The following is a 24,176-nucleotide window of genomic DNA, read 5'->3' on the forward strand; positions in this document are numbered from 1 at the left end:
GCAGGGGCTTTGAAAGCAGTTTTGAGCAATTTATGACAGTTTTCTAGATTTTAGGAGGGATCCCTATTTTTAGGGGTTTACAAGTAGTTGACCAGGATGCGTCAGGATCATTCTGGAGACTTTGGAGGCAGTTCCTATTTTTTAGGGGGGATCCCTATTTTTTAGGGGGAACTGTTAGTTGGCCTACAACACGTAGACATCATCTACAATCAAGTGTCTTTAGTTAGATTTCAGTTTTGAGTCCAGACGAGCATTATATGAATTAATTGGGAAATATTTAATATTTCCTAAGTTGGATTTAAATAAATAATAATAAAACGAATTATTATAATCACTTTATACCTTAAAATAAAACATAATAAAGTGGGCCCTTGGCACACTTCCCTAGGCGCCAAAGTGTTAAATTATTTTTATAATAAATGGCCCTTTTGTTAATGAATAATAAAGGCTTCATGAAGTTCAAATTATTGGAGGGGAATAAACTTGATTAAAGTTCATTAAATTTAATAATTTGGAACCCTAATTTGGGCATTGGAATTTGAGAGGCATAAAAGAAGTTGTACAGCAGCTTTTGGCATTCTTTTCACCATATTTTTATTGAATCTTTTTAGATTTGGAGCTCTACAAATCAGAACAGCAACAGATCATTTTTGGGAAATGAAAACTTCTCTGAGACAAGTGAGCTTCAACGAAACCCCAAGTCACAAAACTGAAGAATTCATCCAGAATTCCTATTTGGGCTACAATAATTAGACTTTATCAGCAATTGCAGACCTGTAACAGCAAGGGAATCAGCTGTTGGAAGCAATCAATGACAGCCACAACCTTTTTCAGCACCTACATGGCCTCACCTACCCAACCGTACCACTTTGGAGGCACCTGGGATACCAAATAATTCATACAATAGTAATAAGGGTTGAAATAAGGAAGGAAATTCATTGTCAGCATTAGCAATCAGCAAATAAAATGATTTATTAGACTTATCCAGACATAGATAATTGATATGAGCAATTCTTTGTGGAAAATTAGGCAAATTCAATGATCTTGCCTGGGAGCCTGGAGGAATCAGTAGCAGATTTGTCAACTCTTCCAATAATTATTTTTGATAATTATAGTAGAAGCAAATAAACCTCATTGGAGGCATTAGTTCTACTTTGATGCCATTATTTTGCAGTAGATCAGAATTCATCCAGTAAAACACTCACTTCTAGGCAAGGTATTGGACTCCTAGTATGCCGTTTGTCCTCCTTATGAAATAAATCTTTCAAAATTGCAATAATTATTGTGCTGTTATAAAAATCAGATTCTGAAATTGTTTACCAGACATTTCTTTTCTTATATTTGCATTCAAAATCATTCATTCATTGAAACCAAAACAAGCATTAAACCCAAACCAAATTCCTAGAAACAAACGCAAGTCAAACATCCCCTAAAACTCCAATCAGCAAGCGGAAAAATCAGAAATTTTCAATTCAGGGCAGAAAAGGGATCTTTCAGTGCTATTAGAGCAATGATTCTACCAGCATGAAAGTAGAAATTAGTTTGCTTCATTTGCCAATTACATCAATGGCCAAAATTAAGGATGGAAGAGTGTTACCTACCTTCCTGCTTCACCAATGAAGGAAAAGGTACCTAGCTGTGAGAAAATAACAAAGGATCTTACAAAGTTACGAGAAACTCAACCTCAGAACAATCAAGAATTGCAGTGTTTAAATGTTGCACATTCAAGGAAAACTAGGCACTCTAAGGTTTCATCTCCATCAACAAGTACAAGTAAGAGGCCTCATGCCAAGGTATTCAATGATGCAATTATTAGCAGCCACCATAAGTATTGCACTCTTCCTAAGGAAATACGTGACATCCTTTCCTTCACACAATTTATGGGTGTACTCGAAGAGGATGATGATGATTTGGTATCTATAAGTTCAAATCAGCAGTGTAATAGGAAAGATTATTTGAATGAAGTATGCAAAAATCTACATGAAGAATTTGATAAACATGCAAATCCGGTTCATGAAGACAAAGGATAGCATTGGGGAGTGACTCACATGAGGCTTCATCGTCTTTGCGAGAAGATTCATAAGAGGATTCTATAGGAGAGATAAGCATGACTTCCCTTGATCTAGGGGATGAGATTGGCATGGATAATGATGGAATGGATTCTTTAGGTGATCACAATGCATCTTCTAGTATAGTTGATTCCAATGATAACAAAATTCCTACACATGAAGAAAAAGCAGAACATGGCACTCCAGATTTGGGAGTCAAACATAAAGTATATATTGTGGATTCAAGCCACAAAGGTTCTAACTTTATACATCATACCATGGAAGATGTTAAAAGGACATAAGATATGTGTGATGGGTGGTTACAAAGAGCTAAGAAGGCAAAGATGCTTGCTGCCCAAGCAAGACAGCACCTACAAGAGGTCAAGGAACGATGCAGCCAGCTAGATAATACAAGAAAACAAAGGGAATCATACATCAAATCATTATTTCTTCCAAGAGAAGAATGTATACAAGTTGAGTGTGCAAAGGAAGATCTTCTTGAGGTAAACAAACAAGAAGAACATGTTGTGTGTGAACAAGAGAAGAGGTATAATTCAGAAAATTCATAATGTTTATCTAGTTTGCATCACAAGGATCATAAGTTCCCTCTTTTAGAGAGTTCTTTCAAGGTTCAAAACTATTATGATAATGGACACACACTCAGTGGACCAGCCACTAGTATTATACCTATTTGTGTAGAAGGAAACATTATTGATTCCATTTTGATTGAACATGCATCATCCACAATGACAGAAAAATTGCTAAGATCATATGAGGCATTTTATCTCGGACAGCTGACTATAGAGACTAAAAAATTCCCTAATAGTAAGATCCTACAATATGATAATGTTTGGTTTGTTTGGCATACTATACCATGGAGTTGGTTAGTAATGAAAGACAGATCGGCTTCAGCAGCTAGAAATTTATGTTACTTGCAGCAGGTCACACCTCATAGGCCAGCACTCATGGAGGAAACAATCTTCCCTCAAAAAAGATATAAGAAAGAGTGATAAAGGCACCTTGGAAATGTTGTGTTTTTGTCATTTATGTCTATCTTTCCAGCTTCCGTTTGAAACTTTAAGTGCTCTATGTGTTTTAATTGTTGTTGGATGGGATGGACACTATGGACACTTTTGCGATGTGTTTGTCACGTATTCAAATCTGCCTTGTCTTTCTTTTCTGTTCGTTGTGGTTATGTGGCATTCTTGTATATCCTTTGGCGACAGTGCTTGGTGGCGAATGTTTTGTTCAGCCGTACTCGAAAAACGCATTGTTTGATTGTGTTGTCAGAGCTTATCTTCCAAAACAGGGCCGTTTTTGTTTGGAAAGAACAACCACGTAACTATTAATACTGTTCATGTAAGTGGCTAAAGAGTATCGAGTTGAGCGCTTTGTGAAGCAGTTATGTATTTTTGTGCTACATGGCGATCTCTATGTGTGGTAGTTGTTCGTTCCTTCACATGCCTTGATGGTGTGATGGCTGGGCGTTTTGCTTCAAGCTGACAACGTTCTGTATCATGGCTGCATAGGATTGATGTGTCATACTCTTCCTGGAGCATTAAGTAAAAATGCAATGTAGAGACTAATTTTGAAGTGGATGGGAGATGTTTTTTTTTGTGTGTCATCTTAAAGAATTCTAGTGGCCGTTTATTTCTGCTATGCAATGAATAAGTTTTGGTCGATTCTGGCACTATCGTGGAATTGCATGTGCCGCCATCTTAGATGTAAAAAAAAAGGTTGGAATGTAACTAAAGTTTTTTTTTTAAATGTGAGTGAAGGGGATAAAAAAACCTTGATAAATCTCACTTAAGGAAATAAAGATGATTCGTTTTTTTGTTTTTTTGACTGAGTCGTATCGAGTCTAGCGTCCTGTTTCTTCTGAGCCGACTCTTCAGTTACTCCTATGAAGCTCAGATTGGTTTTGAAGGGAATAAAAAATCGAAAACACAGGATTGATTGTGTTATGTGGGTGGGAGATATACAGCAAATTAAGCTTTTCTGAGATGGATTGAGGGTGTGGATATGAAGCAGTTCTTGAGTGACTTATTGTTCGATTGCCTTTTTCGGCTAAGTGGGTGTACCAAGTCTCATGTGCTACGAACTATTGAGAATATGTGCAGAGTTAAAAATCAAGTGTCAAGATAGCAGCCCTTGAAGACAGAATTTTGTTTCTAAGTTTGAGTTAGAAATTCTCATAATCATATCAGTGTTAAAGCTTGCTTGCTTGCAAGGGTTTCTGTCTCCAATGTCTGTATTCTGATTATATAAATCTTGTAGGCTGTTGTACCTGTTAAGAGAGTTCTGCTCAAGTCAGAGTGGAATGTAGAAAATTCAAGTTTTAAGTCCTATTTAAAAAATATAATGGTCTCTGAGTTGAAACTCAGTTAAGTTTTGTAATATGGAAAGAGTTGGTGATCATTGAATATTTGGTTGGTGCCTTGTAACTGAGGTTGAAGCCTTAAGTTGTAGAGTTGGAGCTCTTTGATGTAACTGGGTTGGAGCCCATTTGAATGAGTGTATACCATGGTTTTTTACCCCTGTTGGGTTTTCCACGTGATAAAATTTGTGTATTTGTCTCCCGTGTTGCATACTTTAAATCTTTGGTTTCAGGTTTTAATTGTGTTAAAACACTAATTCACCGCCCCCCCCCCACCCCCCCCCCGCCTCTTAGTGTTTTCTATTCATTTTCAAGAAAGGTATGAGCATAATTCTAGTTCTTTGAGTTGGGACAGCAATATCGTGACATCACATGGGCACAAATCCAAGAGGGATAGTGGTGACAAGAAATGTAGCATGGTAAACATTCATGAGTGGATACAGGTTTTAATTGTGTTAAAACACTAATTCACTGCCCCCCCCCCCGCCTCTTAGTGTTTTCTATTCATTTTCAAGAAAGGTATGAGCATAAATCTAGTTCTTTGAGTTGGGACAGCAATATCGTGACATCACATGGGCACAAATCCAAGAGGGATAGTGGTGACAAGAAATGTAGCATGGTAAACATTCATGAGTAGATAGATAAGCATGAGGTAAAGATTGAAACTTCAAATTGCCAAAACTCTGATTTTATACCAGCAGTTGAAGAAGGGCATGAATCAATTTATGATACCTTGATGGAGTATGATAATGGATTTACTTCAAGGCATGATATGCTACAAGATAGGGCTGTGAAATGTATGCAAGTGTACTCTAGTATTGAAGACTTACAAGGTAAAAAAAGAAAAGTTACAATCAGTCCTAAATCCCTAATTAAGGGCAGCAACACTATATCTCTTTATACTCATGAGTTAGCTGACTATTTTCAAGAAAAAGTAAGTGCTATGGACTCTCCAATTATTGGCATTCAAGATATAAAGCTTGAGCATGAAGTTTACAAGAAAAAGGTTCTTGTCTCAACTGGAGATTTGCCACCAAGGTATGATCCTAATTCTCTGATTGATAACAGCGGTGATCCATCCTCCCCTTTTTATGACATTGGTGCTTCTAATAATTGGGAAATGAGTCATGATAATTCTATTATGATGGGTACACATGATGCATGCTTTGGTCATGATAAGTCACATGGTATATCTCATTTTAGGACTGGGTTTAGACATTTTGGAGCAGCTGATATAACTCAGTCCCAAATGATGAATGATGATTGGTAAGAAAGGGCAAGGCAAGCCAAGTTATTGGCTCAACAAGCCAAGATCAGTCTTCCACATGTTCATGATGTTTACCATTCATTTGATGATGATATAATTCAGAATTTCCAATTGAGGTATTTGATCGTCCTCATGATGTTGATAGTGGTTTGATTGATGGCTCTCTTGGTGGGCCAGCCACTCGAGTTGTCTTTAAGAGCATTGATGAAACACATATTTTCTCTATGGGGTTGTCTCGTGATATTTTTGATATGGCAGCAATATCCTTGTTGATCAGTGACTTCATATCACTTGATTTTTTATTGACTAGTGGCTGTCCTAGTTGGAATCACAAGGAATATCCAGACTTTTCATTGTCTACATCGATTTCCCAGCAGTATGGGAATGTTTGGAGGTATAGCTTTGGGATAGAGATGGAGTGTGGAGTGACTTTCCTTGATTGGCATTGGTTTGTTGACATGTTTGATATCACATATATTGCTGATCAGAGTTATAACAGCGAAGTTGGGTAGCCATTTAAGTTGGTTCATTGGCATGTGGGGGTTCGCTTTCACATTGTTTTGATATTCTACATGCTTGTATGGTTACTTTATAGTGATCATTTGACATTCTCCTACTTCATCTCCTACAGCATATTCTTCATTTTCATATGAGATCCGGGTATTGATTTGCTTGGTACATTATTCACATGGATTCGAATATGTTGTTTCATGGTTTGTGGTGCTTGAGCATTTCAAACAGAGTGGAGCAGGAGGTTGCTTGGTGTTTGTTTGAGGGCAAGCAATCTCGGGAAGGGAGGACTGTAATGTCCCCTTTCTAGGAGATAGGCAGATGACAGATGGTTGACCTATTAGTCGAGTTTCCTAGGTCAATAGTATGGATAGGGGACTCATTCTGACGCTTTGGAGCATTGCAGGGGCTTTGTAAGCAGTTTTGAGCAGTTTATAACAGTTTCCTAGATTTTAGGAGGGATCCCTATTTTTAAGGGTTGACTGGTAGTTGACCAGGACGCGTCAGGGGACCTCCAGGATCATTCTGGAGACTTTGGAGGCAGTTCCCATTTTTAAGGGAGGATCCCTATTTTTTAGGAGGAACTGTCAGTTGGCCTGCAGGACGTAGACATGATCTACAATCAGGTGTCTTCAGTCAGATTTCAAAATTGAGTCCAATGAACATTTAATGAATTAACTGGGAAATATTTAATATTTCCTAAGTTGGATTTAAATAAATAATAATAAAGTGAATTATTATAATCACTTTATACCTTGTAATAAAACATAATAAAGTGGGCCCTTTGCACACTTCCCTAGGCACCAAGTGTTAAGTTATTTTTATAATAAATGGCCCCTTTGTTAATGAATAATAAAGGCTTCATGAAGTTCGAATTATTGGAGGGGAATAAACTTGATTAAAGTTTACTAAAGTTTATTAAATTTAATAATTTGGAACCCTAATTTGGGCATTGGAATTTGAGAGGCATAAAAGAAGTTGTGCAGTAGCTTTTGGCATTCTTTTCATCATATTTTTGTAGAATCTTTTGAGATTTGGAGCTCTGCAAATCAGAATAGTAGAAAATCATCTTTGGGAAATGAAAACTTCTCAGAGACAAGTGAACTTGGATGAAACCCCAAGTCACGGAACTGAGGAATTCATCCAAAATTCCTGTTTGAGCTACAATAATCAGACTTTATCAGCAATTGCAGACTTGTAACAGCAAAAGAATCGGCTTTTGGAAACAATCAAAGGCAACCACAACCTTTTCCAGTGCCTACGTGGCCTCACCCAGACGTACCACTTTGGAGGCAATTGGGATACCAAATAATTCATACAGCAATGATTAGGGTTGAAATAAGGAAGGAAATTCATTGTTGGCATTAGCAATCAGCAAATAAAATGATTTATCCGACTTTTCCAGGCATATGTGATTTATATGAGCAATTCTTTGTGGAAAATTAGGAAAATTCAATGATCTTGCCGGGGAGCCTAGAGGAATCAGTAGCAGATTTGTCAATTCTTCCAATAATTGTTTTTGATAATTATAGTAGAAGCAAATAAACCTCATTGGAGGCATTAGTTCTACTTTGATGCCATTATTTTGCAATAGATCAGAATTCATCCAATAAAACACTCGCTTCCAGGCTAGGCATTGGACTCCTGGTATGTTGTTTGTCCTCCTAATGAAATAAATCTTTCAAAAGTGCAATAATTATTGTGCTGTTATAAAAATCAGATTCTGATATTGTTTATCAGTCATTTATTTTCCTATATTTGCATTCCAAATCATTCATTCATTGAAAACAAAACAAGCATTAAACCTAAACCAAATTACTGGAAACAAACGCAAGTCAAACATCCCCTAAAACTCCAATCAGCAAGCAGAAAAATCAGAAATTTTCAATTCAGGGCAAAAAAGGGATCTTTGATCCATTCAATCCCAAAACCCAAAGGGTTTTCACCAAAGATCAAATAATAAGCTTCAACATATCTAAAATGAGAGCCAAATATAAATCTTTGCCCTTTTTTAAATATTTCACTTATCTCTCCTCAAGTGGACATCCAATTTTGCACTTCAAAATATCATTTAAATATTTTATTTCGTTTTCTCCAATTCCAATGTCCACGTTATTTCACTTAAAGTGATAAAGTCACCTTATTAAAATATTTATGTGAAATAATAAAATATTATTTCCTAGCCTTAGGAAATTTGCCAAGCCATAAAATTGAAAATATTGCACTGCACGACTAAGGGGGAAACTAAGACTCAGACCAATTTCCAGAAATAGCGCTTGCTATAAATAGTAATGTGCTAATAAATAGAAATGTTTCCCAAAGTCTTGAAATCGTATATGGTACATAATGAAGCTGAAATGAGACTAAAGCTATGACTTAAAATAGTAATGTACTGAAAATAGAAGTATGGACAAATTGTCCAAAATCACTCTAAAAAGTGTCAATCATCTCCATTAATCTATGTGAACACGCTAAAGACATCGAAATACTCTTTTGATCATGTTGACATCAACCCAGTTTGCTAGCACCAGCTGCACTACACAAAACTTGAAAATGGGAACATTACAAATTTGGATCACTATTTTGGCTTTATCTTTGAAAAAATGAAATTGTTGGTTAGTTTCCTACAATCTTTGATTTTAATTTTTAGTAGTTAAATTTACTCTTCATGATATATATGATCTTTGAACCATTATAATCCCCTTTTCAACATTCTCTAGATTTTAATTTTTACTAAATCAAATATACCCTTCAAGATTTATCCTTGAACAATTATAGTACCCTTTTCAATATTATAGAATTATATAAGATGTTTTATACTAAATTACTTTACAAATATCCACTTGTGTTTTCCATCCTCTTTTCTCAGTGGATCATTGTTAAGATTTTGTCTTTTATAATAATTTGGTTTCCCCCTTTCCTATGAACGATTTAGCCTTAGCCTTGTCCCTTTGTTTAAGGCTTGACCTGATTACCAAATCTAAAGTGCTCCAATGCCATCAATTGGTTTTATAACATGCAGAAATGACAAACTATCAGCAAAACATAATAATCTACTGAGTACAGAAGAAAGGCAAGCCAAATAAGTTTTGTGAATTGAATTAACACAGAATATACAAATGATTCCTTAACAGGGATATGTGGATGAGCAGAAGTTGTACCCAACACACCATAGCCTAATATATTCTGATTATGTAATTAATGCATGTGTACTAAATAACTCTGTAGCTATAAAACTGAGGAGATTCAAAAACACTTCCAAGCTTAAAAATCATTGTATATAGTAATTCTCTTATTCACTTCCCATAATTCATAGTTACAGGCAATCAAATACTGAAGTACAGAACTCAAGTACCAGCTATGTGAAGCACTTGCAATATGACTAGACATTAACTGTTAGATACGTACTACTTTGCTGTATGTTACGTGAACAAAACATTAACATAAAACACAATTTGATGAGAATTTTAAAATTAAAGTGCTCATTACTTAATATCAGAAATAAATTTGAATAAAAAATTATAAGAAATGAAAATTGTTGGCCATAAACTTCAAGGAAAGTTTAAATCAGCAACTTGTTATAGCAAGTTGATTTCCATGCCTTTTTGGTAATTTAAGTCTTCATAAATATACATATAGCAGAAACAATTTTGAAAAGGCAATAGCTTTACATACTGCTTGAGCGGCTTCATCAATTATAACAACATCAAATCCACGTGTAACACGGCTGAAAATACTTGATCCACTGAAGCTGAGAGTGGAGCATACCTGACAGCTAACTCAATAAGCTAGAATATAAAGAAAGAAGCCCCAAAAAATCTTAGCTTTCAAAATTAGAAATAACTTACAATTGCAGCTTCATCTAGAATTGTGGCTCGAATAGTATCATCACTTGTTACTGCTGCAGTACCCCCACCAGAACCAGATTTAGCAGTTGATGGATCCGTACCACTTTTCCGTTGTTTAAACTGGCAAGACATATTATGAAATTAGTTTCACATGCACTTATTTTGGGTAGATAAAGTATGCATAGATACATCCATATATACATATACATGTGTGTGTGTATATATACATACACACATGTACATATGTACATACATGTATACATATATATACACACAGAGATATATATAGATTCATGTGTGTGTAGACAAATATATGTATATGTATGTGTGTACACACCCACACACATAAATGTATGTATGTATTTATTATTTATTACATATGCCACATATGCTTTCACACATTTATATAGGCTTACAAGAGTATCCAAAGTCACTGCATTCACAGAATCATGAGCTTGCAAACCAACACGTACAATACTCGGATTATAAACTTGCCCATTTTCATCACGTATACCTGAAACAACTCATCTATGTCAGCATGCAATAAAACAGAAGAGTATCATAGTTTAAGTTCTGGTCACCAAGGATAACACATTTTTATAGACCTGCAAAATTTTGCTTGTGCATTCATTCCAACTCTAAGTACTCTGTTCATGTCATATTTATGTTTCTATCATGCATCCAATCATTTGATCATGGATGCTCTAATTTAATACTTGATGTCAATGTACAGAATGAAGACCCAAATACAAATACTTGATGTCAATGTCCAGTAGAAACAAATACAAATCCAAGCCCCAGGCAGAGAAAAGGTGTTAAACCATTTCCACTTTTTTATCCTAAACACTTTATATTGACCATCCGATCTGTACAACTTAGAGTTCTCATATAAACTTAAAGTAAGTACTAGTAAGCTGAAAAGCAATGCAATTGATCTTAAAAATCTCTTTTCTACTCCCTGCATTTGACTTCATAATCCTTGCAACAGAAATGAACCATATTGCTCTAATTGTTATCCAAAATGAAAAATTGAACTTACTTTAATATAGGCATCAACAGGTGATATTAATTTCCATTTCATAGTTCGCAGACTCAAACTTGGAGACTATTTGGCAAACCCAAAATTTTCGATTTGGCAAAATCTAGGCAACTTAGAAAGTACTAAAATATTGAATTTTTTTTAAGAACATACTTTTTTTTGCAAAATTCAATTACAAAATGTATTTAATTAAAAATTGACATCTGGAAAGAAAAAATGCATGGTTTTAAGGCAAACAAACGTGTGAAAAACAAGTTTTAATCGATATTTTACCCACTTCAGCATTTTTACCTGCATTTTTCCTATATCTATAAAAACTCGCCTAGCAAAAAAAACAGAGATTACTCACAGAGCTTGCAAACTTTCATCCATTTATACTTTTTCCAATAATAAGCTAAAGCTTGGCCCAATTCCTAAAGCCAAAAGAGAGAAATATGAACTTTCATGATTGAAATATCACTGTCAATACATAGAAAATCTATAGTCATTGCAGGCCAAAAATCAAGTGGGAAATATGGATCTATCTTTCAATGCAATGAAGTGATGGTAATTGCATTATATTATTAAAAGAATGCAAATGTACATATAGAAAATTACACAAACAAAGTTTCCTAAAGAAACATTCGATAACTGGAAACAAAATTAGAAAGAAACTAATCTAACTAAGATTACTCCTAAAATACATTATTGGCCATTAAACTATAAGATATGCAAATATTAATCTACTACCCTCCCTTAATAGTCAATCTATCAACTACACCAAGTTGCCCTCTGAATTTTACAAGCTTGTCCAAGCTCAGAGATTTGGTGAGGATGTTTGCAGTTTGATCCTCAGTTGGAACATACTACAACTGAACTGATCTGTCTTCTACAAACTGGCGGATGAAATGACAATGAAGTTCCACATGTTTGGTTCGTTCATGGAAGACAGGATTTTAGGCAAGTTTGAGCACCCCTTGATTGTCACAGTAGAGGGGTGAAGGCCCTACTTGAGACATTTGCCTGTCAGAAAGCATCCTTCAAAGCCAAACTACCTCACAAGCTTCTTTAACAATTCCCTGATATTCTGCTTCGGTTGAGGAAAGAGCTATTGCCTACTACTTCTTGTTGGTCCATGTTATTGCAGTTGTTCCCAGATTGAAGACATACCTAGATGTAGAATTCATGTCATCAACCAGAACCTGCCCAAGGTGATCCCACAATACTGGGTTACACTTTTTGGTACATCCTTTTTTTGCTAAAATCATTTCTTTTTTAGAAAATATAATGATTTAAGCTTTAATAGGTCCCATTTGAAGTAATTAATTGAGGAGAGTTAGATCAAAGTCTCTTTCATCAAAATTTCTTAGATAGAACCTCTCTACTTTTAAATCATACTTGCAATGGACTCTCCTTCACACCTATCAAAATACTAATAAAAAACCACTTTTACATTAGCTTTTGGGGGGTCATCTGAATTTATTTAGAAGTTTTGTTTTTTTAAGTATTTAGTCTTTATTATAAGCTTTCCAAATAGTATAATTTTTAATATATTTATGTTCTATTGCTTACGAATGTAGGTTTTTCATTGAACATTAAGGATTGTGTTTCACACGTAGAAAATTTGAAAAATAGACAAAAAAATTGTAAAAAAAATATTTTCCCTAGATATTGATATCCTCATTTCAACACAAAAAGAAGTTAATTCAAGTGCATACAAAAAAAGTTATCATTACGGAATACACCTCTGTCCAAATTACAATTTCTCGTCTTAAAAAAATTAAACAAAAAAAATATATGTAACAAAAAAATATGAAAAAATATCCATGCACTAGATATTGGTGTGACAATTCTATATTTCAAAAATTAGAATTTCCTTCTTGCTATAAAAAAATGTTATGCATTACCAAATAAATGTCCCTTCTAAAAAATGTTGATTATTGTAAATATTGAGTTATTAAAAGTTACATAACAATATGGACAATTAATTTCTCATTTTTTTTTAAAAATATATTTTAAATCTATATGAAAAATCTCACAAATTAGTAGTTTACTTCATCTTCAAATTCTTAATGGTTTAGCTGCTATAGGTTTTAGAAAGTAAAGATCTAATGCAAAATGTTGATTTTAGTGTCAAGTTTGGCCAAAAACTTAAAAAGTGTAACCCAGTATTATGGGATCACCCCCCAATCTGAGTCTATAAAACCAATGAATCTAGGACCTTTGCTTCTGCTATATAGAATGCCAAAATTAGAAGTGCCCTTCACATATCTCAGCACATGCTTCACTGCAACTCAGTGTTCATCATTAGGAGCTATCAGGAAGCAAGAGATGTATCTCACTGCATAACTGAAATCAGGTCTAGTGCCAATGAGATAGATGAGACTGCCCACTAGTTCCCTAAACGAGGATTCATCCACCAAAGGTGAATCGGAATTGGTTGACAACTTTAGACCTTTTTCCATAGGTGTAGAGGCAGGTTTGAAATCTTGCATTTGAAACTTATCAAGGAGACTCCTAGCATACTTTGACTAACAGATAAAGCTACTAACATCAGTCTACCAAACCTCAACACCTAAGCAATAATGCAGAAGTCCCAAGTCTTTCATGACAAAGGACTACCACAAACTCTATTTGATCTGGTCGATCAAAAGTGTTGAACTACTAGTGATAATCATATCATCAACATGGATGACAAGTAGAATAATATCACCATTAGTAGGTTTGACATACAAATTGGAATCAAAAGGACTCCTCTAAAAGCCTTGAACACTGAGGTACGTATCAATTTTTATGTACCAAGCTCGAGGACCCCGTTTCAAGCCATAAAGTGCTTTCATCAGTCTACATACTTGGTGTTCTTTACCGGCAACCTTGAATCCTAGAGGTTGCATCATATAGACTTCTTCCTGCAACTCACCATTGAGGAATGCACTCTTGACATCCATTTGATGGACTTTCCAACCAAATTGGGCTGACATGGCAACGACAAGCTGAATTGTACTCATTTTGGCTGTAGGAGCAAAAGTCTCCTCATAGTCAATGCCTTGTTTTTGTAAAAACCTTCTAGCAACTAGCCAAGCCTTGTACTTATCAAAGGTTCCATCAGCCTTATACTTAACTTTATACACCTATTCGCAGCCAATAGGCTTCTTCCTAGGTGGAAGATTAGGCAAGACCCAAGTGTGGTTCATCAAGAGACTACGGTGTTCAGCTTCCATAGCCTATTCCCACTCAGGTATACCTTTAGCTTCTGAATATGTTTGAGGCTCATAAACACTATGAATGTTGGTCATGAGAGCAAAATTAATTGTATGTTGTTGTTTGCTCGTGTCTAGACGATTTACCCTCAATGAGCTCATCATCATTGAAGATCACCAATAGCCTCGGAACCATAGAAATGGGAATCGCCATGAATCACCTAAACTCGCCGAGTCCAAGTCCGAGTCATGCTCGCCGAGTCTCTGGGACTCGGACTCGGACTCGTCCGAGTCTGGCGAGCAAACTCGCCAGACTCTCCAAAACTCGCCAAACTCGGCGAGTCCTGAGCCCCAAACTCGGCTACTGCCTAGGTTAAGTAAAATGACAAATAAAAAACATTTTAAAAAGTTTTTTTTAAAATGAATGGTCTCGTCTTTGTTCACTACAACCTCTGCCTGAGAATGAGAAAAATTATGGTTACATGTTAGCCAATAGAAAAATAACACCCGATGCCTTTATGCGATGCCCCTTGACCCCACCTTGGGGGTGCTACCCCCAAACCCCCGTCGAAAAAATATGGGGGGAAACTGCATCGATAGAAGTAGGGAAAATTTAACCTCCGAGTTTGACACTGATTGGATCGTCCAGGTAGATATAGAGGCTGAGATTGTAGCCATGGCAGAGGAGGAGCGGAGAGCACGAGCACAGACAAGAGATTCAGAGGCAGATAGTGACACAGATGTTCCTAATGTTGGTGAGTATGGCATGGTGTCATGGGGAGCGGCCATGGCTGTCTAATCATCCAGGACCTGCCTTAGACGCCTTCGCAGGGGGTCAGGGCCGGAGGGTGCTGTCGTGCAAGCTCCTCTGAGCCATAGGCTTGTAGTTGTATTTACCTTTGGTATTTGTATGAAACATTTGATGATGATCATATGATGACATGGATTTTTTATTCCATGAGTTTTGTAATATTGTATACATTTTACAATATTTAAATATCTATGTTTGTTATTTCCTTCAGCTACAATTTGCGTTTATGCTTATGTGATTGTTGTATACTTGTGTATGTAATCAAATGAGCCGAGTTTGATGATGTTATTGTGTCTTTAAGGTGTATTCAATAAAGGGTGTCTAAAACATGTTTTAAATCTTTAAAAATCTCTAAATTTCTTGAGTTTTTCACTTTCCTGAGTCCAACCGAGTCTGAAGCCGAGTCTAACGCCGAGTCCCGATTTCGAGTCCGAGCCGAGTCCGAGTCCCGTTTCTTTGCTTGGAACACCACTTAGGCCAAAGAGTAGAAGTACCAACATCTAAAACAGGTGGATGAACATCACCAGGAATGTCAATAACAAAGTCATCAAGATGTTCAAGATTTTCCTGAGGAAAGTAGGGTGGTGCAACAACATGCTAGGGAGACTCCACAACTTCAAAGTCAGAGTCTACTGAATCTCTTCCATCAGGTGGACCTAAGGGAAGACGAACACCCAAACCCTTAGCCTTTAGAGGCTAATCCTCAGGGCTCAAAACAGGAGAAGAGAGTTGAAAAGGCCCTCATTCTTCATCAAAAACAACATCCTGACTAAATATGAGACGATCAGTGTACATCAATCAATCGGTAATCTTTGTGATTACTAGTGTACCCGGTGAACATGAGTTTCTGACTCTTGGAATCCAACTTTGTGTGATTAGCATCTCGAACCTAAACAAAAGTTGTAGAGCCAAAACTTTCAAGTGATTGATTTTGGGCTTCTTGCTAGACCAAGCTTCATCTAGAGTCTTCTTCTTCATGACATGTGTGGGAGACTAGTTCAAAAGATAGACAGTAGTGTAAACTGCCTATGCCCAATATTCTTTGGATCACGTTTATGTTCCAACATAGCCCAAGCCATCTCAATTATTGTGCAGTTTCTCCACTCAACAACATCGTTTTGCTGAGGGGTGTAAGGTGTGGTAAGCTGACGCTTGATGCCATGATATGCACAAAAGTTGGAGAAATCAAAACAACAAAATACCCCCATTGTTTGACTTGAGAGTTAAAATTTGTTGACCAGACTCTTTTTCTACTACGGCCTTAAACTTTTGAAACATTACAAATAGCTCAGACTTTTGTTTAAGAAAATATACCCACATTGTACAACTAAAATCATCAACAAATAACAAGAAATACCTGGACCCAGTAACTGAAGAAGTGTTCATTGGACCACAAATGTCAGCATGAACCAATTGCAATACGATGAAAGCTCGCCAAGAATCACCATCCGTAAATGTAGTCCAACGTTGCTTTCCAACCTGACAAGCTCCACAAACTCCATGATTCTGATTTTGAATCTCAAGTAAGCCAACAACCAAACCCTCCCGAACTAGCTGAGAGAGAGATAGTAAACATTCAAATGCCCATACCACTAATGCCAAAGATTGCTAATGGAAGAACTTTTGGCTACCATGGCATGTTCCTAAGAATCAACAGTGTCAACAAGTCTATAAAGACCATGATCCTCAATGCCCAAAGCAACTGTAGTGTGAGTCTCCCAATCAACAATGCTACACTTGTGCGAACTAAACACCACATCAAGCCGAGGAAAGTGCCTCATAATCTGACTGACAGAGAGAAGGTTGAGTTTCATACTGGGAACATAGTATACATTGAGAAAAATTAAACTCCTCCCACCCTGAATTTGTAGGTTGCCCTTGCCGACAATAGTATACTCTTCCCCTCCTACAAAAAACACTGAATCGATGAATGACATGTATTCTATGAGCCAATCCCTCCAATGAGTGAAGTGTCAAGAAGCACTTGAATCAATGTACCGGGCAAAGGACTTAACATGATCTACAGGCCTTTTAGCCATAAAGCCATAAAAGGTAAATTCCTTCTGCTCAGTGTGCTCTGCAACATTAGCTTTCAGTTGAGACCCTCACTGTTTTTTTGTTTGGAAGCTAAGCACTGCCTACAGTCTTTCTTCATGTCACCATACTTGTGGCAATAATTACACTGAATGTTCTTTTTCTTGGAGTTGTGTTGGGATTAACCTGAGCCTTTCTACTAAGAGGACTGACTTTTCCCTTTATCCTTAGCAAAGGATTTAGCTGAAAAATACTGTTCCATGGAGGACGAACTCGCATCGCTACTGAACTCTTGTTTCCAGCGATCCTACTACAGAATTTGCTACAAAGCTCTAGAATCTTCAAGTCAACATTAGTCGAGGTAATGTTGAGTGTCTCAATAAAGTGCTCATAAAACTTTGGTAGACTTTTCAGAGTGATGACTATCATGTCTTCTTCCTCCATCTTTCGACCAATCGCCTCCAACTGATCACCGATGTCGTTGATGTTCATGAGATGCTCTTACAGAGATGACTTTTCAAGCATCATTATGGAGAACAATTGGTTCTTCAAAAAGAATGCACGGCTCTTGTCTGATGTTTTATGGAGATCCTTTAGATGAGTCCAGATCTCTGCAACTGTCTTGTTAGATGGCGCTTGAGGCAGCTGATCATTAGTAACAAAAAGTTTGATAAGCATCATAGCTTCCAAGTTGCGCTCATCAAATTTCTTCAAGTCATGTCTAGTTGTTGTAGGGCAAGTTTTCATACCTAGAACGAGTGCATCGAGGCGGCGATATTCAAATATGGTCATCATTTGCTGCTTCTAGGTGTTGTAGTTTCGAGCCATTTGTTGGTCGTCAAATGCCAACATAGGAATAATATGTTGTTATGTTGTACGGCCTGAGTTGGCCTAGTGGTGGAGAACTTATGCTCTTGAAAGAGAGGTCACAAGTTCAAATCCCACAAAGGGGGTAAGGTATGTACGCCTCATCGGCTCTGGCCCATTACCTATCAAAAAAAAATGTTGTTATGTTAGTTAACTAGCCATGTGGGGTTCTCGTGGGGGTAGTTGGCAGTTGCGGCAGTTGGTATCTCCACCAACCACCAAGTAGTATATATATTGTGTTGTAAGGGAACCTCAATAGTGATTATTGTACATCCATTATTGAATGCAATAAAGAATATCTTTCTGGCCATATTGTGAACTTGTGATATTCTGTGAATAACTTAATGCACAATATCTGTGTATTTCCATTTTGTTTGCTCTATGTTCTAAACTGACACTGTAGGGAGTAAACATTTTGGTGTCGATGCCAATACGAATTCTAGAGATCAATATGGCGGCAGACGGTAGCCACTAATGGGCCGACCATTCGATCAACAATTGATTGGTACTGAAAGTGATACACACGAAGAGGTGACGAAGGTGGAAGCACAAGAGGATCAACTGACAGAGGATTTAGTGGATTTGTGGGAAATTTCATTCACCCAATACGTGCAAAGGGAAGCTCAGGAGAGAGCAGTCCCTGAAGGCACGGTACGTGGCAAACTCACAGTCAATCCTGTCATATTTGATCTTCTTGGGAGCCTTCTGAGCCTATTGGCACGACATCTAATTGAACGGCAAGAGCGGAGGGAAGAAACCAGTCATGAACATCGTTGGTAGCAAATACTACAACGGTATGAAGAACGGATCCATAGGGATACGAGCAGACGTGGTACCCTTGGCAATTAATGCCCCTACATCCCAACAAAGACCGATGGGGTACTAGTACCAACTAAGAGGTAGGTGAGTGATGCAGAGGGTTTGGGATGTTATATCACTTTCTTGGTTTTTATTCAAAAAGGGTCTCCAGTTGATACCATCCAATGGACCAATGTCTTTAAACTTCTCAAGGTTTCTAGAGCTTGCCCTAGATCCTTCCCAAGGATCTCTTTAGTCAGGACAACTCACAACTGACAAGGAGTCTCCTACCCCTAAGGTTCCAACCCTTCAACCAAGGACACCAAACAACCCCAAACCCCAAGCAACAGGATCTTTACTCAAAAGGTGGAATCTAACCTATGTGACTGTTTACACATGTGTTATATGGCATTTGCACTGATCTTGACCCCTTAGATGGTTGTTTACTAGCCCTTTGTATCTTTTCCTCTTTTGGACCTAGGAAATAGGGCTACAAGCAATTAGCCCTCCATTTGGACTTTTCTTGATTTGTCTCACAACCTACCTGAACAACCCCCTGAATAAATTTGATATTCAAATACCCTTTTGGGCAATCTACAAGATTCCAAACTTCTTCATTTGGGTTTTGAGTACAGATGGTCAAACCCTACTAACTCTATTTAGCCTCTTCTAGCCGGTATTGGGGTTTAAGCTCTCAAAAGCTTCACCAGTCACAAAGGGATGAAAGGATAACACTTGCCAAGGGTCTGCACTAGTTCAAGGGTCCTTCTCATGCCAAGTTTGACCATCCTTCAATCTGTCGTTCAAGGTTTCCACCCTCTTTTCCTACTGCACAGGCTTGCCACATGAGCGATGTCAAGCCTAGAGCATCATCTTAGGAAAGACAAATGACACTCCCTATCTACAAAACCACCAGGAACATCTAGTATACAGGTCAAATCAACATCCTCCCAGGTTTCAGATTGATCCCATAGAGAGATGTTGATTTGTGTCACTATTTGCATCCAAACCCTGGTTTGAGGGTTTTGTCAGGCCAATGGGATGGAAAATTCACTTTCTCCCAAACCCGAAGGCTTCAAGACCTCAGATCAACTCCAAATGGATGGTGAACCTCTGATTCAAATTGCCAAATGGTTAATTCATGCCCACCATTCATAGGGAATTATGCAAGAACAAAAAGCTCAAGAAAAATGCAGGAAATCACAATAACCGTTTGCTTTTAAGACAAGAAATTCATTCAATATCATCTCTAAAAAAGTAGGCATCGTTCCTCTAGGCTTATATCACGCCAAGGAACTCCTCTAACTACCTCCAACGCATACAATCAACCAACCAACCGTTTGGGTAACCACATTTCAAAATCTTGCAAGAAAAGTTGCTTAAGACAATAATGCAACTTTGCAACTTTTGTCAACTTTCTACAATTCGGTCTTGCCTTCACACCAAAGGTCAAGAATGAACCTACCACATGTTGTAGACCCCTAAACACCAAAAAAAAACATATAAAATGCCCATACAAGGCCTTTGACCAAGGTGACACCTCTTGGGGCCTTAAGGCTTATTACACTGCCTAGACCTAATCAATAGGCCTTCGAACACACACATTGCACATTCTATTCCTAACATAACCATGAATTAAAATGATGTAGATACATGTCAAAATGAAGTAGACACATGTCCTAGTGCCCCTACACCATACTCCCCTGGACAAGAAAACTCAAGTCCCTTGAGTTGCCAACCAATTGAGTGTGGTTCCATGCTTGAGGATATCACTTTCACTCATCCAAGTAGCTTCAAATCAGGAAGCCCCTTCCATTTGACCAGATAATCTTTGTACACACCTTTCCTCGTTTGTTTGATTACCTTGGAGTCAAGAATGCACTCCAATTCCAATGGCTTGCTAGGCGGTAGATCCTTCATCCATTCTACATCCTCTTCCTCAAGAGATGAATCAGGTGCTGCATCTGTCAAGGATCCTTTGAAGGCTGTCAAATCACATACATTGAAGATGGGAGATATTCCCAAGTCTGCTGTAAGTTCAACTTCATATGCATTGTTGCCAAACTTATGAACCACTCGGAGGGGACCTATCTTCTTCATGAGCAGTTTAGAGGGTTGGCCTTTAGGTAACCTTTCTTTCCTTAAGTAAGCCATCACCAAATCCCCTACTTTGAACTGAACATCTGCTCTAAGTTTATATTTATCAATACTTTGTTGAAGTGAAGCCTTAACTTGTTCATGAATCTCCTTCATGGTAACAGCAAAATCTTCTCCTTGGGCACTCCTTTGTTCATGCCTCCAAGATCTCTGAGTTCAAGTATCCCCCTGGGGTGTAGGCTATACACAACCTCAAATGGACTTCTCCCTGTGCTCCTATTGATTGAATCATTGTATGCATATTTAGCTTGTCCAATCACTAAATCCCAACTTTGTCCATGCTACTTGGTAAGACATCTAAGGAGATTGCCAAGGGATCTATTAACCACCTCAGTTTGTCCATCAGTCTGAGGGTGGTATGCTGATGAAAATGACAGATTGGTACCTAATTTCTTCCAGAGAGTCCTCCAAAAAATGACCAACAAACTTGGAGTCTCTATCAGTGACAATATTGAGAGGTGATCCATGTATCCTTACAACTTCTTTGAAAAACAGACCTGCAATATGAGATGCATCATTTGTGCATTTACATGGCACAAAATGAGCCATCTTGTTGAACCTATCAACAATTACAAAGACACTATCAAACCCCCTAGGAGTTTTGGGCAATCTAAGTACAAAATCCATACTAAGGCTTTCCCAAGGCCTAGTAGGAATCGGTAAAGGCTGATACAAACCAGCATTGGTTGAAACACCTTTCGCCCTTTGACAAATTGGACAATACTCCACAAATCTTCTTACCTCTGCCTGCATCTTGGGCCAAAAATAAAACCTTGATACCTGCTCTAAGGTTTTGTCCAAACCAAAATGACCTCCAAGACTGCCATTGTGTTTCTCTCTAATGATATTCTCCCTCATAGAACATTGAGGAATGCATAATTGATGCCCCTTGAAGAGCAATCCATCGTGCAACATAAAATAAGAAAACTCAACATGAAAAGAGTCAGCAAACTTAGTACAAACATCATATGCATCCTTGAAATCATGATCCTCCTTGTACATGGCCTTAAGAGAATCAACACCAACACTTTGCAACTGAATTTCTTGGACAATGAGAGTTCTCCTGCTCAAAGCATCTGCAACCTTATTAGTCACACCCTTCTTTTGCTTGATGGTAAAGGTGTAAGGTTGGAGTTGTTCAACCCACTTGATGTGCCTTTGGTTCAACTTCTCTTGCCCATTAAGAAAACTCAATGCATGGTTATCAGTATAATAAACTCTTTTGGAAGAAGGTAATAGCGCCACTTTTTGAGTGCTTGCACCATGGCATAAAGCTCCAAATCATAGGTTGAATACCTTTGTTTAGCCTCATTCAACTTCTCTGAAAAGAATGCCACCGGATGTCCTTCTTGACTAAGGACTGCACCTATTGCCTGCTTGCTTGCATCACATTCAACTGTAAAAAGTTGATCAAAACTAGGGAGCCTCAAGGTGGGAAGTTCTGCAACCTTCCTCTTCAAAATCTCAAAGCTTTGGGCTGCTTGCTCTGTCCATTCAAACCTGCATTTGATTCCTCCTTTTATAGTGTTAAGGATGGGAGCACAAATATGACTAAAGCCCTTGATGAACTTTCTATAAAAAGTAGCCAATCCATGAAAGCTCCTAACATCACCTACTATCCTAGGTGAAGGCCAATTTACAATAGCCTCAACCTTAGAAAGATCCATTTTCAAACATCCATTTGAAACTACAAAGCCTAGATACACCAACTCAGTTTTCATGAATTCACACTTCTCTAGGTTGATTACCAATTTCTCCTCATGAAGCTTCCTCAAAACCTGATCCAAATGCTTCAAATGCTCCTCCTTGGACCTGCTAAACACCGAGATGTCATCAAGATAAACAATAACAATTTTTCCAATAAATTCTGCCGATACCTCATTCAAGAGGCGCATAAAGGTACTAGGTGCATTTGTGAGGCCAAATGGCATCACCATCCACTCATATAAGCCCTCATTGGTTTTAAAAACTGTCTTCCACTCATCACCAGGTCTGATTCTGATCTGATGGTAACTTGACTTCAAATCAATCTTTGAAAAATAGCATGACACTCCAAGATGGTCCATTAGGTCTTCAATCCTAGGCATAGGAAACCGGTATCTAATTGTGATCTTGTTGATGGCTCTAGAATCAATGCACATCCTCCATGTTCCATCTTTTTTTGGTGCCAACACAGTGGGTACAGCACATGGGCTCAAACTCTTCCTAATCAACCCCTTATCCAAAAGGTCTTGCACTTGTCTTGCTATCTCCTCATTCTGACTAGGAGTCATCTTGTAGGCAGCTTTATTAGGCAAGGTCACTCCAGGGATTAGATCAATTTGATGACTGATTTCTCTAATGGGAGGCAAGTTATCAGGCATGTCTTTGGCCACAACTCCCTTATATCTATCCAACATGGCTTGCACTTCACTAGGAGTCTCTCATTTCTCAACATTTCCTTGCTTGGACTCATCTTTTGGGTGTAAAACTAAAGCATAGCCTTGGGTCTCTTCTTGTTTGAGGACTTCCAAAAACTCCTTTCCACTAACCAACATGACATGTGGACTAACAATCTTCTCTTCCCCTTAATCAGGTAAAGGATCCATCCTAAACTGTCTACCATTCTTGGTAATGACATACACATTTTTGTCACCATCATGCTGTGCTTTGACATCATACTGCCAAGGGCGACCTAACAATAGGTGACAAGCATCCATAGGAAGGATATCACACAAGATCCTATCCTTATAGTCACCCATTTCAAAATCTACCCAAGTTTGTTCATCTACTACTACATGCTGCCCCTTGTTAAGCCAGGATACTCTATAAGGACTCACATGTGGTAACCTTTTCAATTTTAACTTCTCTACCATTTCTAAAGCAACAATATTTTTTGTGGATCCAAAATCAACAATCACTTTGCAAACCTTACCATGAGACTTACAAGTAGTTTTGAAGAGTGACTTTCTTTGTGGGGGCTCTTTGCCTTGGGGTACCTTCAACAACATCCTCCTTAGCATAAGGCTTTCTCCATCCAAGGTAGGACCTGCATTTCCCATGGGTGAATTGACACTTTGTCCATCATCTTCTTGCACAAGTTGAGTCCTCCTTTCTGGTCCATGTGAGCTAGAAGCTTTCTCTGGGCATCTACTCATAGTGTGACCCACTTGATTGCAATTGTAACATTTACTAGTGAAAACACTAGGTCCTCTGCCTTGGTTTCCTTGCCTACCCCTACCAAAAGGTCTTCTTCCTCCTC

At 37.8% G+C, this 24,176-nt stretch overlaps 1 protein-coding gene across 3 annotated transcripts in view; it reads right to left on the reverse strand.

The window, feature by feature from the left end:
- The window catches only part of LOC131061504 (probable helicase MAGATAMA 3), a 179,993-nt gene that overhangs the window by 70,234 nt on the left and 85,583 nt on the right, over positions 1 to 24,176 (reverse strand). For all 3 annotated transcript variants that reach the window (XM_057995220.2, XM_057995221.2, XM_057995222.2), the window contains exons 12-14: positions 10,467 to 10,564; positions 10,051 to 10,170; positions 9,878 to 9,970 (exon numbers count right to left, since the gene is read on the reverse strand). In XM_057995220.2, coding sequence (XP_057851203.1) covers positions 9,878 to 9,970; positions 10,051 to 10,170; positions 10,467 to 10,564 — 311 coding nt within the window. The remainder of the gene's footprint in view (positions 1 to 9,877; positions 9,971 to 10,050; positions 10,171 to 10,466; positions 10,565 to 24,176) is intronic.

The sequence above is a fragment of the Cryptomeria japonica genome, chromosome 8 (assembly GCF_030272615.1).
Source record: "Cryptomeria japonica chromosome 8, Sugi_1.0, whole genome shotgun sequence".
NCBI lineage: Eukaryota > Viridiplantae > Streptophyta > Pinopsida > Cupressales > Cupressaceae > Cryptomeria > Cryptomeria japonica.